Genomic DNA, 14,641 nt, shown 5'->3' with positions numbered 1-14,641 from the left:
ACCATCCTTTGACTACCTAAGAACTTCATGGCAAAAGCAAAGCTACTTGACTCACGGAAAACACAAGCCAGGATGAATTATAAAAGGCACAGCACATTTTTTCTGTAGGACTTAGAAAATACAGAAAAATGTAAAAGAGAACAACAAAAACCAATCTCGCCACCCAAAAACAGGGACTATTAACAAGTTGATATATTTCCTTCTATTCTTTTTTGATTCACCACAAAATTAGGATTAATTAGATGAAACAATTTTATACCCTATTTTCTAATATATTATTTTATGCATTTTCTCATGCCACTAAATAGTCCTAAAATATACAATTTTTAATGGCGTTAAAAAATTCCACTGACATATGAATGCATCACAACTTATTTCCCCAAGGGATATAAGCTGTTTCTAGTTTTTCACTACTATAAATAATGCTCACAAAAAATGTTGTGAACATGTCTCATTACATCCTTAGGATTAATTTTTAATTTTTAATGCTTTTGGTCACCCCAAAGTGCCGTTGAGGAGGTTGTGGAGTGTGCTTTCTAGCAGTAACGTGTGACATGTGAGAATCCCTTTCACTCTCCCCAGCAACCTTCTCTGTCATACTTACTGGACACATTTCTTTCTACTTTTGTCATCTACCTAAGCTTTTCTGCCCATTTGTTTGAATGACTGTCTTTTCTTTATTGACTATATTAGGAATACTTATTTCAAATTCGAGCTGGATCAGCATTACAGAAGCAACGTGACGACATCATGGGCACTCCCTTTTTTTGTTCCTGGTTTCAATGAGAGTGTAAGTAGAATAGTGGGTCTTAACCCCACTTAACAGATGGTTTAGACTCTCTGGAAGAGTTTTAGGACATAAACATTTCCCAACACAGAGATTTTGATTCCTACTGTTCAGGGTGGGAGGTCTCCTTGTTAAAAACACTACTGGCTGTTGGTTTGAGACTGGCATTTTTATTAAAAGCATTCCTTTGTTCCCAATTTAAGCAGAATCAAGACTGGAAACTGAATCTGACCAATTGGCCTTTCTGGGATCTACTAAAATTGCAATATTGTTCTTATCACCTACATAATATATTTAACTGATCTCCCAATAAACCATCTTCTAATTCTTGAGATAAATCCTAGTAGGACCACAGTGATTAAAAAAAAAAAAAAAAGAAAGAAAGAAAGGTGCCAGTGGGTTTGATTTAGGAATTTTGCATTTATATTCATGTGAGACTGAACTATAATTTGCTTGTATACTAGCAAGAGCAGAAATTTTGTCATGGGTTTCGACAGGTTTATAAAATTAGTCGGGGGGAGGGAACTTTCAATCTTTTTCTATGTTCTGGTTTAATTTATATAGTTCAGGAATTAGCTTTTCTCCTTGAAACACTGAAGGAATTCACTGGCAAACAATATGGGCCAAACCTCTGTTGCGAGGTAATCCTCTGTTCAATTATAAAAGTGTCCTTGTCTATGAAAGTTTCACTCACTAAGTTTATTTTTCAGAAACTTAAATCCTCCAGAGTGTTCCTATGCCAGATAAGTCCCCAAACCCAGAGGCAACAGCCTCTTCAAGAATATCAACCAGATGCATTTCCCTTCCCCATAACCTCGACACCCCTTTTCAATATGAACAAGTTAGGATGGTCATTGCAGAGACATCCCTGAAGATCAAGAAAGCGATTAAACAGGAGGAAGGGGTAGCAATACACAAGATAGGATTTAATAAAGGATTACAAATACTGAATCTTTATATTTTATATATATATAGATGCTAGGGTATCAGAATAGCTAGAAGGAAATAACTGAAATGGTGGAACTGTAACCCATAACATTCTTTGAAATTTGCTCTATAGCTACTTGTTGAGCTGTACTTTGAAAGTTAACACCTTTCTGTATATAAGTTATATTTCACAATAAGGAAATAACTGAAATTGTGGAACTGGAACCCATAACATTCTTTGAAATTTGCTCTCTACTTGTTAAATCATACTGGTTTTAATGAGCGTATAAGTAGAATAGTGGGTCTTAACCCTATTTAACAGATGTTCTGTATATATGTTATATTTCACAATAAAAAAAAATATTTAAAAAAGTGTCCTTGTAAAAGCAAATCTCTTTTCTTTCAGTGATTGATATTTCTAATTTTGTGGTTTTGGTTTTGTTTCATTTCCCCTGCTGTCTGGTTAGAGCTGCCAGATTTACTTCTTTTCAAAGAACTAGGCTCTACACTTTACTAAAAATGGAAATCAGTAACTATGGATTAATATCTCACCTTGAATCCTTTTCATTCTCTGCATTTAAGCGATTCGCTTCCTGGGCTTTCTCTGCCATCCACCTGGTGACCAAGTCCTGGTTTTCTTCAGTTGTCTTCCTCAGTTTCTCCTCCAAGGCAGTAAACGTGATCTGCAGGGCATCGTATTCATCCTTCAGTGTCTGGTTGGCTCTTTCGAGATCCTGAAGCTTACCACGGAGCTCTTGGCATTCCATCTCCAGGTCTGAGATAGTCTGCAGACATTCTGCAATTCTGAGAGTAGAATATGTAAGAAGGAAGGGCATGGTGCAAGTACCCAGCACCCAGGCCGGACGACCTGACTGTGCACTCAAGCTGTGTGAGTACACAACGCTGTGTGAGCAACAATGATCACCACAGCCATCATGCCAGGCACTACGCTGAACACTTAGTGTGTTTACATCTCACTTAGCCAGTCCCAACCCCAGTGCTCTGCAAGAAAATCCCATTAGAAGAGGAAACACCTAAGATGAAAATTGTCCTGACTATGACTGACTAGCACAAGCTCCTTTCAGATAGGCAGATTTTGAAGGAACAAGGAGCTTTTGATGCTTAAATGGAGTGGAGTGTGCGGCTTGAAAAGCAAGGCTGGAAATGCTGGATATTTCACCAGCTGTGATCACTAACTGAGCGAGAATGCCTGAGCAAGTCTGCCACCTCTCAGCCTTTCTGCATATTAAGGAAAAAGGCACAGTCTGTCGGGCTTCTCCCTGAACAAAAACAGTCCTGCTCACAACTCACCCCCGTGTCCAAGGGCCTCGGACTCAGACAACTCGGCCCTACCTGCATCACAGGGAGAGCTGCAAACGGCTATAGGACACTTGCAAGGGCCAAGATTATTTCCCTGGGAGAATACTGGGAACCTGGAAGGACCAAGGGCACTGTTCCTGCTTTTCCTACCCCTTAAGAGTAGGTAGAAAAGGATCCCAGGCTACGCGTCCATGAAATAAAACTCCTGCCGAGTCCAGTGTGGCTACTGTTTGCAACGGATCACCACTGGTCCCCCTCACAGGGCAGAGTAGAGCCAAACAGGATGTGCGATCCAACAATCAGGCCCCCCAGGAGGCATCGTCTCTCTCTCTCTCTACTCACTTTGCTTCGTTCATCTGCATCTCCTTATCCTTCTGCTGCATTTGGTTATTCAGGTCAATCACCAACTGAGCTAACTGGGGGACAGAGAAGAACACGTTCATAAATGAGAGGCATTAAGACCTCACTTAGAAAATAAATAGTGGGTTGCTAGTATTTTATTTTTCAAAAAGAAAAGTTGCCTGTGGGTTTGGGCAAGGGAACTGAGGCTCCCTGAGCTGGGTGGCAGAGAGGAGCAGGACCTCAGCTGATGCGCAGGGCCTGCCTGGGCTGCTCCCTGCTGAACACGCGGGGATGGGTGAGAGTGCTCTGGGTGACTTGCTGAGGATACCTTTCTACCCCCAACCTCAGGTACCTTTTTGGAGACTAATTTCAATTGATCATTGATGATGAATAGTATCTTTTCAACAGGAATTTTGCCTACGACCACCATCCAGCAAAAACACAGTCTAGGACTTGGTTCTTTGTACTGAATTTCCCTGGAATTTCCAGGGTTCACACTCAAACAGTTTTCCCTCCATGTGGCTTGGGGTATTAGATAAGACCATCAGGGGACCAAGCAGCAAGCTAAAAGTTTCTCTACTTGCATCTTTTAGGCAGTTTTTCAGGTATGGTAGCCAGAGGCAGGGAGACTACCCTCTTGCTGATGGGCTCAGCCTTTCTGGTGGTTTCCCCATTTTTTGATTCCCATAGTCAAAGCTTATGATGCTGAGTTTAGCTAGCACTGTTGCAATTTCTAGTGGGAATGGTCTTCTCTCCATCCTCTCTCTTCACTGCACATGGGGAGACAGCAACTCAAGTTGTGAAATGCCTCCCCCTCCCCCACCATGGGACCCTCATGCAAAGAACAACATAGGTGAGAAAAGTGACCATCGTTACCTCCCCACGTTTCTTGTGTAATTCTGTCAGTTCTTCCTGGTGTTTAATTCTCAGCTGGGCCATTTCTTGTAGCTGACTATCATTCCATGCACCATCATGTCCAGGACTAAATGCCCAAACCAGGCAGATGAAGAGAACATGTGAAAAAGGGAGGAGATAAAAATCAGACCCTAATTCTCTTCAGAAGGCAGTGGAACAGTAACTTCAAATTTCAAACCTGAACAAGACAAGATAGATGATAAAGCAATTCCATTTCTACAGGGCACTGCAGATATCAGCCACTACAAATCAGAAGTAGAAACCAGGAGATGTGAGACACATGGGAAAAACAAAACCAAGAGAGCTGTGTCAGAAATAAAGGGTGGAATCCAGAATGAAGTTGAGGTCACCAGAGGCGGCATCAAGTACTCATGAGTGCCCAGTGAGTGCCAGACACTGTTCCGGGAGCTGGGGAGAGGGCAGCGAACAAACAGCTCTGCTCTCACGCAGCTTATCATCAATGAAGGGAAGCTGGACAATAAAGAAGTAAACATATGAATCAGGTGGCAATATGTGCTGTGAAGAAAACTTAAGCAGGAGAAGGTAGGGAGCAGGGTGATGGAGGTCCAATTTTATGTAATCAAGGAAGGCAGGAGGCAACTAGAAAAGTGGATTTGCACTTTAGCCGAGGCCTCTAGAGACTTCAGTGAGTCGGTGAAACTATCACCCAGGGAGAGCACGGAGGTGGGGAGAAGAAGGCTGGGTGGGACACGAGGACATGGACTTCTGAGGTGGAGAACTGCCTACTTCATCTGGCCTATGATAAACCAAAAAGAGAAAAAAAGGAGGGCAGAATAACACTCCCTTCTAATTTTACCCTCCATATCTACAGGTATTTTTATTACTTGGTATTAACACATACTAATACCTCATGCTCTGAGGCAATCTGGTGCTTCCCCAATCTTAGCCCATGAAATAAAAGCCAACAGATTAGAACGCGGAACACACTTTTCATGAAACCATCCTGTATTAGGTAGGATGATTAAAAAAGATCTTATCAACATGGGATATGTAACGTATAAGATGTGGGCCCTTCATCCAAGGAGCTGACATTCTAGAGGAAAACAGATTCATGGAAAGAAAACTAACAATATAAGGAAAAACAGAAGTGTACCAAAGAACAGTACAGACAAAAGGGGTTAATTATGCTCAGAAGCAATAGAGATTTCCCCAGGCATGGATACTTTGGGTTTGGGGGAGACAGGGGGTATTCAGGAGTGGCAATTAGAGCTGGATTTCCTAAAAAAAAAAAAAAAACACAAGTTTTAAGTAAGAGGACAAGGCAGAAAGGTTATAGGAACAGAGGTTTAAACCTCAAAGTACAACCAGAACAGACTAAGGCAAGAAGCATATAGAGCTTCTCACTGCTCAAAACTTCCAATGATTTCCCATTTTATTCACAATAAAAGTCAACTCCTTATAACAGCCCGCAGACACTACTTCCCAAGGCAGATGAAAAAAATCACCTAGAGTTTGTAAAAACAAATTGTTGGGTCCTAGCCCCAGAATTTGCATTTCTAACAATTTCCTGGTCCAGGAGACACTTAGAAAACTATTGGAATAAACGATTTCCAGGTTGAAGAGTGCATTTAATCTTAGGCAAAGAGACAAATGCATTTAAGCCCGGGAGTCTGATAATGATACAAATAAAACTATTTAAACACAATAACGCAGTTTTTTCATATTACTTAGGAAGGGATGGGCTGGAGGTGAGGAGAGTCAGGAGGGGAAAAGGAAGCCAGGGAGGGGCCCTGTGGCATTCTCTTGCCAGCGCCACTCTGCGTCTGTTTCCCTCACTAGGCTCTGAGAGCTCCTTGAGAGCAGAGATGCTGGTTTTTTTCATTGCCGTGTCCCTAATGCCTCACCCACACAGCAACATATAACATGCCTAAGTTTACCAGGCTCCTGCCACAGTCCATGAATAAACTAAGGAGGAAGCAAAATAAATGTAAACTAAGGGACAAATGCAAAAGAGACTGCGGGTGAAGAAGCAAATGGCCTGGGAGACTGAATGGATACTGCGGGAAAAGGAATCACAGACTATGTGTGGAAAATGAGGATACTGTTAACAGAAACAAGGAAGTCAAGGAGGAGAGGCATGGTTACGAATACATGTTTGTGGGGAAAGATAGACCTCCAATTAAATGACCATCCCAGTGAAATTCAGCCAGAAGGATTGTTCTCTGTCTATTTATAAAACCTTCCCAAGCAAATGAGTTTGGCCAACAGATAAAGGGTACAGGAATACAGTCACCACCAGAGAGAAATAGACCATTGCAGTTTCCAGATGGATTGAATTTAGATGAAAAAGGTGACATGGAATTACCTATACCTGAAATTGGCCAGAACACTGCCACTAGTGTTTCAAATCCTACCAAAGACTTCCCCAAGACCACAGCCAGGCAGGCTCTCCTGAACAACCAGCTTGTTGTTAAGGAAGAATGAAACCCAGGCTGGGTCGCGCCACCCCTTCCCCACCTTCTTCCCACTGTCCTCTTCCAGGAAGCCACCTGGCCACGAAGCCATCCATGAGAAAATATGGATGCAGGCAACCAGATAGCAGATTAAGCTCCAGGAGTCAATAAATGAAACCAAATCTAGCATTTCTGATTTTTAAAAACCCTGAACTACTATCAGGCTTGTTTTACAATAATTAAATGTTAATCATCGTGCAACCTATGTGTTTTAGGGCAATAATGGGTACTGTTCCTGTTCAAACCAGCAAATTTAATATACAAGCACATCGAACACTATTTTAAATATGGAAAGAGGACGGTAAGACTCTAGAATGATCCCATTTAAGCTGCTAAGCATGGCTTTCAGCTTTCTTTGTCCATGACCCTGAACAAGAAATAGTTTACATAAATGGCCCAGCAAATACATCACACTTTCAACATAAACACATGTGATTTAATGAAGCAAACTCACCCTTCCTATTGAAATGCACTGTTATTTTTCTAATCTATTTCTTAAAAAAAGAAAGCTTGTCACAACCTGTTAAATTTGATTTCACAGTCTACTAATATGTTGAAAAACTCTGAACTAAAAAGGATCAAAGAAACCCAGACTATATAAAAAGCAATTTGTATTTATGCACCAGCCATTCAAAATTAATGAGATCTATGTAAATCTATGCAGGAACATTTCCTTGTCTCTGACTAATTTAAAAAGTGAGCCCTGGTAGGCTAAAAGAAAAACAGGCCTGAGAGTTGCCTTAAGAAATTTCCCAAGTTAAAAGCATCATATTGATGATAGACCTTCTAGGTATGTATATACTTTTAAAAATGTAATTACTTGGCTTCAGTTCTTACTTGAAAGCAGCTGACAAAACCCTGAGCACAGAAACACTACTTGCTTTGCTCTAAATTATAGAAGTGACAAGTGAACATTGAAGCACATTCCAACAGAGGAGACACAAAGAATACAGGGTGGTTTTAAAATACCTTATCTCATGCCTGTTTGGTATGTCATGCTTCTCAGTTTGCAGTTTATGAGCCAACACTGAATGAAGATCTGACTTTTCCAACAACTTGTTATCTATCAAAAAAAAGGGAGGGGGTGAGAAATAAGTTATTATATCTTAAATATACTTTAGTATATTTAGTACTATCTTACAAAGCTTTGAACAACAACAAAAAGTAATAATAATAATCAGAAGACAACCTGACTGGGTCTCATCGTTTTTATTTGTGACCTACTGTTCCAACCATACAAAATCTATGAACATATCCTACAAGAACTGGCCCTACTAAAGGCAGTCAAAACTGCTTCCAGCTCCCAAGTTACTGGTTTGAACCTCAGGAGTGGGGGAAAAAAAAAAAAAAGAAACACATCAAAACATAATGGAAAAGTGAAATGCTATACACCTCTAAGGAATACAGGAGAACTTTACTATAATTTTGATAAATTTAAAAAAGCTGATTGGGGAACTAAAAATACAAATAAGAATAAGATGGTCCCTGAATTCAATAAGTGAAAATCTACTGAGATCTAGCATAAAAAGGTACAAAGAGTGATTCTTCACTCATTTCCATGAACAGTCGCACAGGTGGTGACATCTGAGCCAGGTCCTGAAGGTAGGTCTTAAAGGACAATCCAGGCAGGGAGAAGAGCAGACAGAGAGTTGTGTGGTAAGTGGATGGAAATTCACATTGGAACCAGCATATGAAAAGGGGAGGATGAGACATCTAGATGTTTTCTTGCTGGCAATGGTGAAACAACAGATTTTAAAGGCAGATTTGTATTAGTAAGAAGTCAAAGATGATTTTGAAGTTCTTTGCTCAGGCACCTGGACAGACTTCTATATGCCAGAAAGAACAGAGAAGGGGAAAGGTTAGGGAAGAAAATGAGTTCTTTCTGAACAAAAGAAACTTGACAGGGGACATGAAAGCAAATATTTGGGGGAAAAAAAAAAAAGTCAGGACTAGAAAAAACATGTAGTTAGGAATGGCAGACACACAGGAGGACAAAAAGATCAGCTGGCGAATGGGCACAAAGAAGAATAAGAACTTGACCATGGAAACCTTGGTGAATAGCTACACTTAAGGGGACTGCTACAAATCCAAAAGCCCAACTTTAGAATTGCTCTAGAAAAAATTTAGTTTGAGTTTATGCTAGTGACTTTTCTTGTCAGAAGAGGTTATCTTTCCTCTGGAAGAGACTCTTGAATCCCACTTCTCCTTGATATCTGAAAATGGAACTCCTGGGCAGAAAAAAAATATTCTCTTTGTCTACTAGTTGAATGAATTCACTCAGCCAAACAGGGAAGTGGTTCTCATGGCCAAGAGAAAGGTGTCAAAGACCTATAATAAAATCTTCAAAATACTACACCAAAGCTAGGTGCCTTTTGTGATAATTTTAGGTCTTTCAAAGGATCTGAGGTATTGAAGAGGGATCCTTCCTGTGGTTAATTTCATATGTCAACTGGACTAGGCTTTACAGAAGCTGTTTATTTAATCAAACACTAATCTAGGTGTTACTGTAAAGGCATTTTGTAGATGTGGCTAACATCTACAATTGTTGACTTTAAATAAAGTTTATCCTTGATGATCTGAGTAGGCCTCAACCAATCAGCTGAAGTCCTGAAGAGAAAAAACAGTTTTCTTGAAGAAATTTTGCCTCAAGACTACATCATCAGCTCCTGACTGAGTTTCCAGTCTGCCAGTCTGCCCTACAGATTTCAGATTTGCCAGCTCCTACGGTCGTGTGAGCCAATTCCATAAAATAAATCTCTTAATCAGTCAACCCATTCTCTATCTCTTATGGGTTCTGTTTCTCTGAAAAACCTTGACACACTTCCCAAACGTTCCCCTCACTGAAGAGAAGGCTGGAGACAGAGGGAAGCACCCACACAGCCTCTCTCATCTCTCTCTGCAGGCTCAGAAGCAGGAGGGTCAGAACTTGACTGGCTTGGGAAGGCTGGAATGAGGAATGGAGATGTTTCATAGTCAAAGTGGAAATGATCTCCCCGAATGTCAACCCCCAGGCCTAGACAGAAGACTATGGCCTACGAAAGGCAAAGACTGTCTTGCTCTCCTGGCGCTTAACTGCCTTCCATCCTCTTCTCTCCTCACCCCTCAAGAATGCACTAGTCATTACCCTACAGCTGGGCAATGATGCATTCCCTCTCCAGTTCTGACTTTTCTTATACATCCTCTTGCCCCATCAAGCTGTCCATTTTCCAAGTGCAGAAAAACATTCAAATTGTTTCTGTGCTATTAAAAAGCACTGTACATTTACAGACTATTAAGCAGATGATTTCCAAAGCACTTAAGTGCACAACATTGCTTTATGAAGCAGGGAGAGCAAGCGTCACACTCATTTGTAATTTTTACAAGGTTCCCAGGTGATTCTAATGCCTTGACAAGTTTTGAGAACCACTGATTTAGTACAAATCAGAATTCAATTAACAGTAACTCTTGTTGCTATGAACCCATCATCAACAAAACTAGGGAGAGTTGTCATGCTTACTTCAAGGGGCAGATGGGACCACAGGACTGAAATGTAGCCATTTCTCCCCCCAAATAAGTCGTGGCAAAATTGGGAGGATGGGGGTGGTGTCAGGGAAATGCTCATTACAAAGCATCTAAGAGTACAAACATTTTCTATAGAAAAAAAAAAGAGAGAGAGAGAGATAAAAGAGAAGAGAGAGGAAAGCCAAGTCTTTCACACGGAAGGTTTTCAGCAGCAGTAAACACCATGACGCCCCAACCAAAAATTACCTTAAGACTCAAAATGTGTTAAGAGAACACATGGTGGAGTGGGGCAAGAAGGCTGAGGAATCGTACGCCAAACGTTCAATTACACTGAGAAGTCAATGTTAAGTCTCTGAATTAACGCTTAAAGTCAGTACTCGTTTCATTAGCACAATCGTCTAAGGGGACTTTTCTGGAGCCTTATAATTTAAGTGCGCTGCTGGGATTTACGACCACAAACACTAGCGGTGCTCGCCCATACAAAACGCACAGTTTAGGAAGGGGAAACCCTCCACAATCACCTCCAGGGATAAAGCGAAAGGAGGAGGAAGAAGTGTGGAAAGGCGTGAGGCAGCCCGAGGCGCGGGGTACCCAGGGTGGCCGCAGTGGGCGCGGACGGCGCTGGGGCTCTGCCGCCGGTTCCCGCTGGCACCCCACGCGGCCTCTGCGGGGCCCCCGCCCGTCCTGCTCCCCAGACCCCCAAGAGCGCCGCTCACACTGCAGGATGATCTCTTCGAACGCCTGCCTCTGCAGCCGGTCCCGGCGCCTCAGCTCCTCCGAGATGTGGCGCTTCCAGCGGGGGAAGTCGGTGGCGCGGAGGCCCGACGACATGTCGCGCGCTGCCCGGACGCCTCAGCGCCGCAGATCCGGGCGAAGGGTGGCGACCGCAGCCCGCAGCATGAGAGAGCCAGCGCGCGCCGGAAGGCCGGCAGCCCAAGACCTTACCCCCACGCACAGGCCGCCGCCGACGCCATTCAGGACGCTGTTCCGGCTCCTGCCGGAAATAGTTTGGCGCAGGCCCGGAAGGCCTGCCTCCTCGCCCGACGTGTTACGTCATCACGCAGGCGACCGGCACTGGCGCAGGGCGCTTGCTAATACGATCGGCCGAGACCGGAAGCGTTGGGGAGGGTGAGGCTGCCGCTAGGAGGCGTTTGCTGAAAGGAAATAGGAGAAGAACCTCATCTACCCATTTGCTTATGTTTCCTTACCCCTTTTCAGTGTTTTCTCAGTTTACATACAGAAGTGGGGGTCCAGTCCCCACACAGTAACGGCATGACCGTGGACGAGTAAGAAACACCCTAAGCCTCAGTCTTCTCATCCTTAAAATGGGGACAGTCTTGATGAGGCAGGGTTAGAATTAGGATGGTGGCTGGCTGATAAGCAAAGGGCAAATTCCAAAAACAGCAATAAACAGCACCTGGGGGCCAAAGGACCCGGCCTGAGTGAGTCATCTAGGATCAAGCATCCACAAAGGAGGGAAAAGGGGAGGATGGTAAAATAGTTAATAAAAATTATGGAAGGAACAAAAGTCTATAAAAAACTAATTGCCCCACAGTGTTCACTCCTCTCGCCCCTCACCTCTTTCTTTGGGAGAATGCCCACCTGTTCCTTTTATGCATGTGTACCTAAATAAATTTTCCGCCTTTTTACTCCACTGTGCTCTTGAATTCTTTCTTGCAGAATGTCCGAGAACCTAGAAACCCGAAACTACCTACCTTGTAGGCTAGTTGTGAGGTTTAAAAGGAATAAACTGTGATGCAGTTAGCACCCTGTCAGGCATATGGTAAGGCTAACTTGAGCTAGATACCGGATGTACTCTGAGGGCCTACCCAAAGTTTGGCTGCTGACCTTGGAAACAGATTTGTTTGCACTGGAGAAGTGGAATGCAAACGGGAGCTAACAAAATACATGAATAGTGTATCAGGAATCAGACTTGGCAATGTTAATCATTAAACCTTGGAAATTAGTTATTTCCTAAAATTAAGTAGGTCCTTAGAAGATGATCAAAGGGTTAGGGTACAAACGAGACTTAGAACAAGAGAAAAGACAGTTTTCCAGTAGCTGTTGTAAAGGGGAGATGGAGGACACGCAGGCTCCTGAGAATAAGGCATCTGTCAGCAAGCTCAGTAGAATGGGAGACGTGTGTCTGTGACAGAATCATCTCAAGTCCATCTGCTTTTAACAGGTTAGTTGATCTACTGCAAGAAAATGGAACTGGATAAAAGTCAGAGGAGAGGAAAGGAATTTCAAAAACTGCCTTCTCTTCCAGTGTGTTGAGAGGAAGACCCATCAGAGACAGATAAAGAAGACTTCCTCTTCCTTGGAGCAGAGGAGGAGGACAGTCAGGCTTTACAGCTGTAAAGATAATTCATTGGCAGTCAGTGCAGTAACCTGAAGTCATGGGAAGGACCTATGGGGATCAGAAATAGAAGTAACTTCCTCATACACTGAAGAAAATGAAGAAATAGATTCTGAAAGTCACCAAGAATGCCAGGGACACAAAACTGGAAAGACTGTTGGGTCACTTAGCTTCAAGTCTTGACTGTTAAGCATGCTAATTTTCCAGACAAAATCATGATTAAAATACATGAAGAAATTTGCAGAATCAGCGATTCCACTTGTAGGAATTTATGCCAAGAAAACTTAGACAAATGTCTATATACAAAAAAGCCTGTTATAGCGTTGTTAATAATAGTAGAAAATTGGAAACAACCTAAATTTCCAACAATAAGAAATTGTTAAATACTACACATTTATTGAGGAAAAGATGTTCATAATTTTAAAACACTGTGATATAAATCCAACTTACGTAAAGCAAGTGTTTCCCTGGCTTCTCACAATGACTATTTGTTGAATGAATGAGTAAGAATACTAAGCTGGCCTGGCCAAGGCCTCTCCCTTACTCACCTTTATCTAATACACTTTCCAGTTACATTGGGCTCCCCTTTCTCCCTTCTACTCACCATGCTCTCTCCCATTGCAGGTCCTTTGCATTTACTGTACTTCTGTGTGGCACACTCTTCTCTTCTGATTTCTCCAAGTTTATTCCTATGAGTTAATTTTCAGCTCCAGCAGTCACCTCTTCAGTGATTTCTTCCTGACCTTCAAAACTAGGTCAGATCTCTCTATTACACACACATCTCTCCTTTACAGCACTTACCATAATTGCAGCTTTGCAAGCATTTGTATTATTACTTACTTAAGCTCCATCTCCCCCCACTAGACTGTAAACTCCATGAGGCAATGGCTGTGCCCATTTTTGCTCATCATTATATCTCCAGCAAGAGCGTGGCCTTTCTTCTATTAGGTGATCAGTAAATGTTGCGTAATGAATGAAATACATGAAAATACAGATAGGATAATCTCTGGGCAATGGCATTACTATTGATTTCTTATATATCTTCTCTATTCCTTACATGCATTTTCTAATTTTTATACATTATACCTGTACTGCTTATGCAAGAAAAAGTTATAAAAATCAACATGTATTTATTGATAAAATCATTTATTCAGCAGGCTGCTAGACTTTGTGGGAGATAACTAATAAGTGCAAACTCTTCTATAGTCTTATGGGCCTTGCACTCTTCTGAGTACACATGCCAACTCATTTCATCTTTACAGCCCTTCACAGTAGGTAACACAGTTAGCATCTTCAGCCTCATTTCAGAGTTAAGGAATCTGCAGCAAAGAGGTTAAGTGACTTGCCTGAGGACACCTGGCTAGTCAGTGGCTGGACCTGCATATTAAAATAAAATTAGAATATGAGAAAATACTGTTGCCACATGTTAGTACTATTTTCCCTTTTCCGCCTAAACAGAAAATGAAGGGACACCATTTTCCCTTTTCCCCTTAAACAGAAAACGAAGGGACACCGTTTCATAAAGCACTTTTCAAATGACTCATGAGATATTAATAGCTCTACAGGGTGTCTAACCTATAATACCATATTCTCATGCAGTAGAGCCACAAAGTACCCAGCAGTGTAATAGGATTTTGATTAAATAAACATTGTATGTCATGAGATGTGGTTCTTTGTTGAGTTATCAAGCTGACATCTTGTCTTTCAAAAGGCAAACAGAAACAGCATTTTGTTTAAGTTGACCTGCAAATCCGGATCTCCAGGCACTTTGCCTTTGGGAAGTTTGTCCTGTTTGCTACCCTCCAAGTGTTCCCAAAGAGCCCCTAATTAGGAGGAGCCACTTAGGGACACAGCAGCCCGCAGAGACTGGGCTCCAGCACTGGCCACTCAATGTGACATGTGACTTCACATGCATTCCAGCTCTTTATCCTGAACCTCTTCTTTCCAATAAGGAAATTTTTCTACCCTAAACTGCACACTGCATCTCAGTTTCTTAACCTACCCCAGAGCCAAATT

The 14,641-nt window shown here is 42.1% G+C and overlaps 1 protein-coding gene across 3 annotated transcripts in view; it reads right to left on the bottom strand.

The window, feature by feature from the left end:
• ATG16L1 (autophagy related 16 like 1) overlaps window positions 1-11,254 on the bottom strand; it is a 38,825-nt gene extending 27,571 nt beyond the window's left edge. For all 3 annotated transcript variants that reach the window (XM_037849093.1, XM_037849094.1, XM_037849095.1), the window contains exons 1-5: window positions 10,983-11,254; window positions 7,735-7,828; window positions 4,253-4,358; window positions 3,377-3,450; window positions 2,267-2,518 (exon numbers count right to left, since the gene is read on the bottom strand). In XM_037849093.1, coding sequence (XP_037705021.1) covers window positions 2,267-2,518; window positions 3,377-3,450; window positions 4,253-4,358; window positions 7,735-7,828; window positions 10,983-11,097 — 641 coding nt within the window. In that variant the 5' untranslated portion in view covers window positions 11,098-11,254. The remainder of the gene's footprint in view (window positions 1-2,266; window positions 2,519-3,376; window positions 3,451-4,252; window positions 4,359-7,734; window positions 7,829-10,982) is intronic.
• Between the last annotated feature and the right edge of the window lie 3,387 nt (window positions 11,255-14,641).

This window comes from Choloepus didactylus, chromosome 9, assembly GCF_015220235.1.
Source record: "Choloepus didactylus isolate mChoDid1 chromosome 9, mChoDid1.pri, whole genome shotgun sequence".
NCBI classification, from domain to species: Eukaryota; Metazoa; Chordata; class Mammalia; order Pilosa; family Megalonychidae; genus Choloepus; species Choloepus didactylus.
The sequence above is the reverse complement of the archived record's forward strand: the minus strand, read 5'-3'. Positions and strand labels throughout refer to the sequence as shown.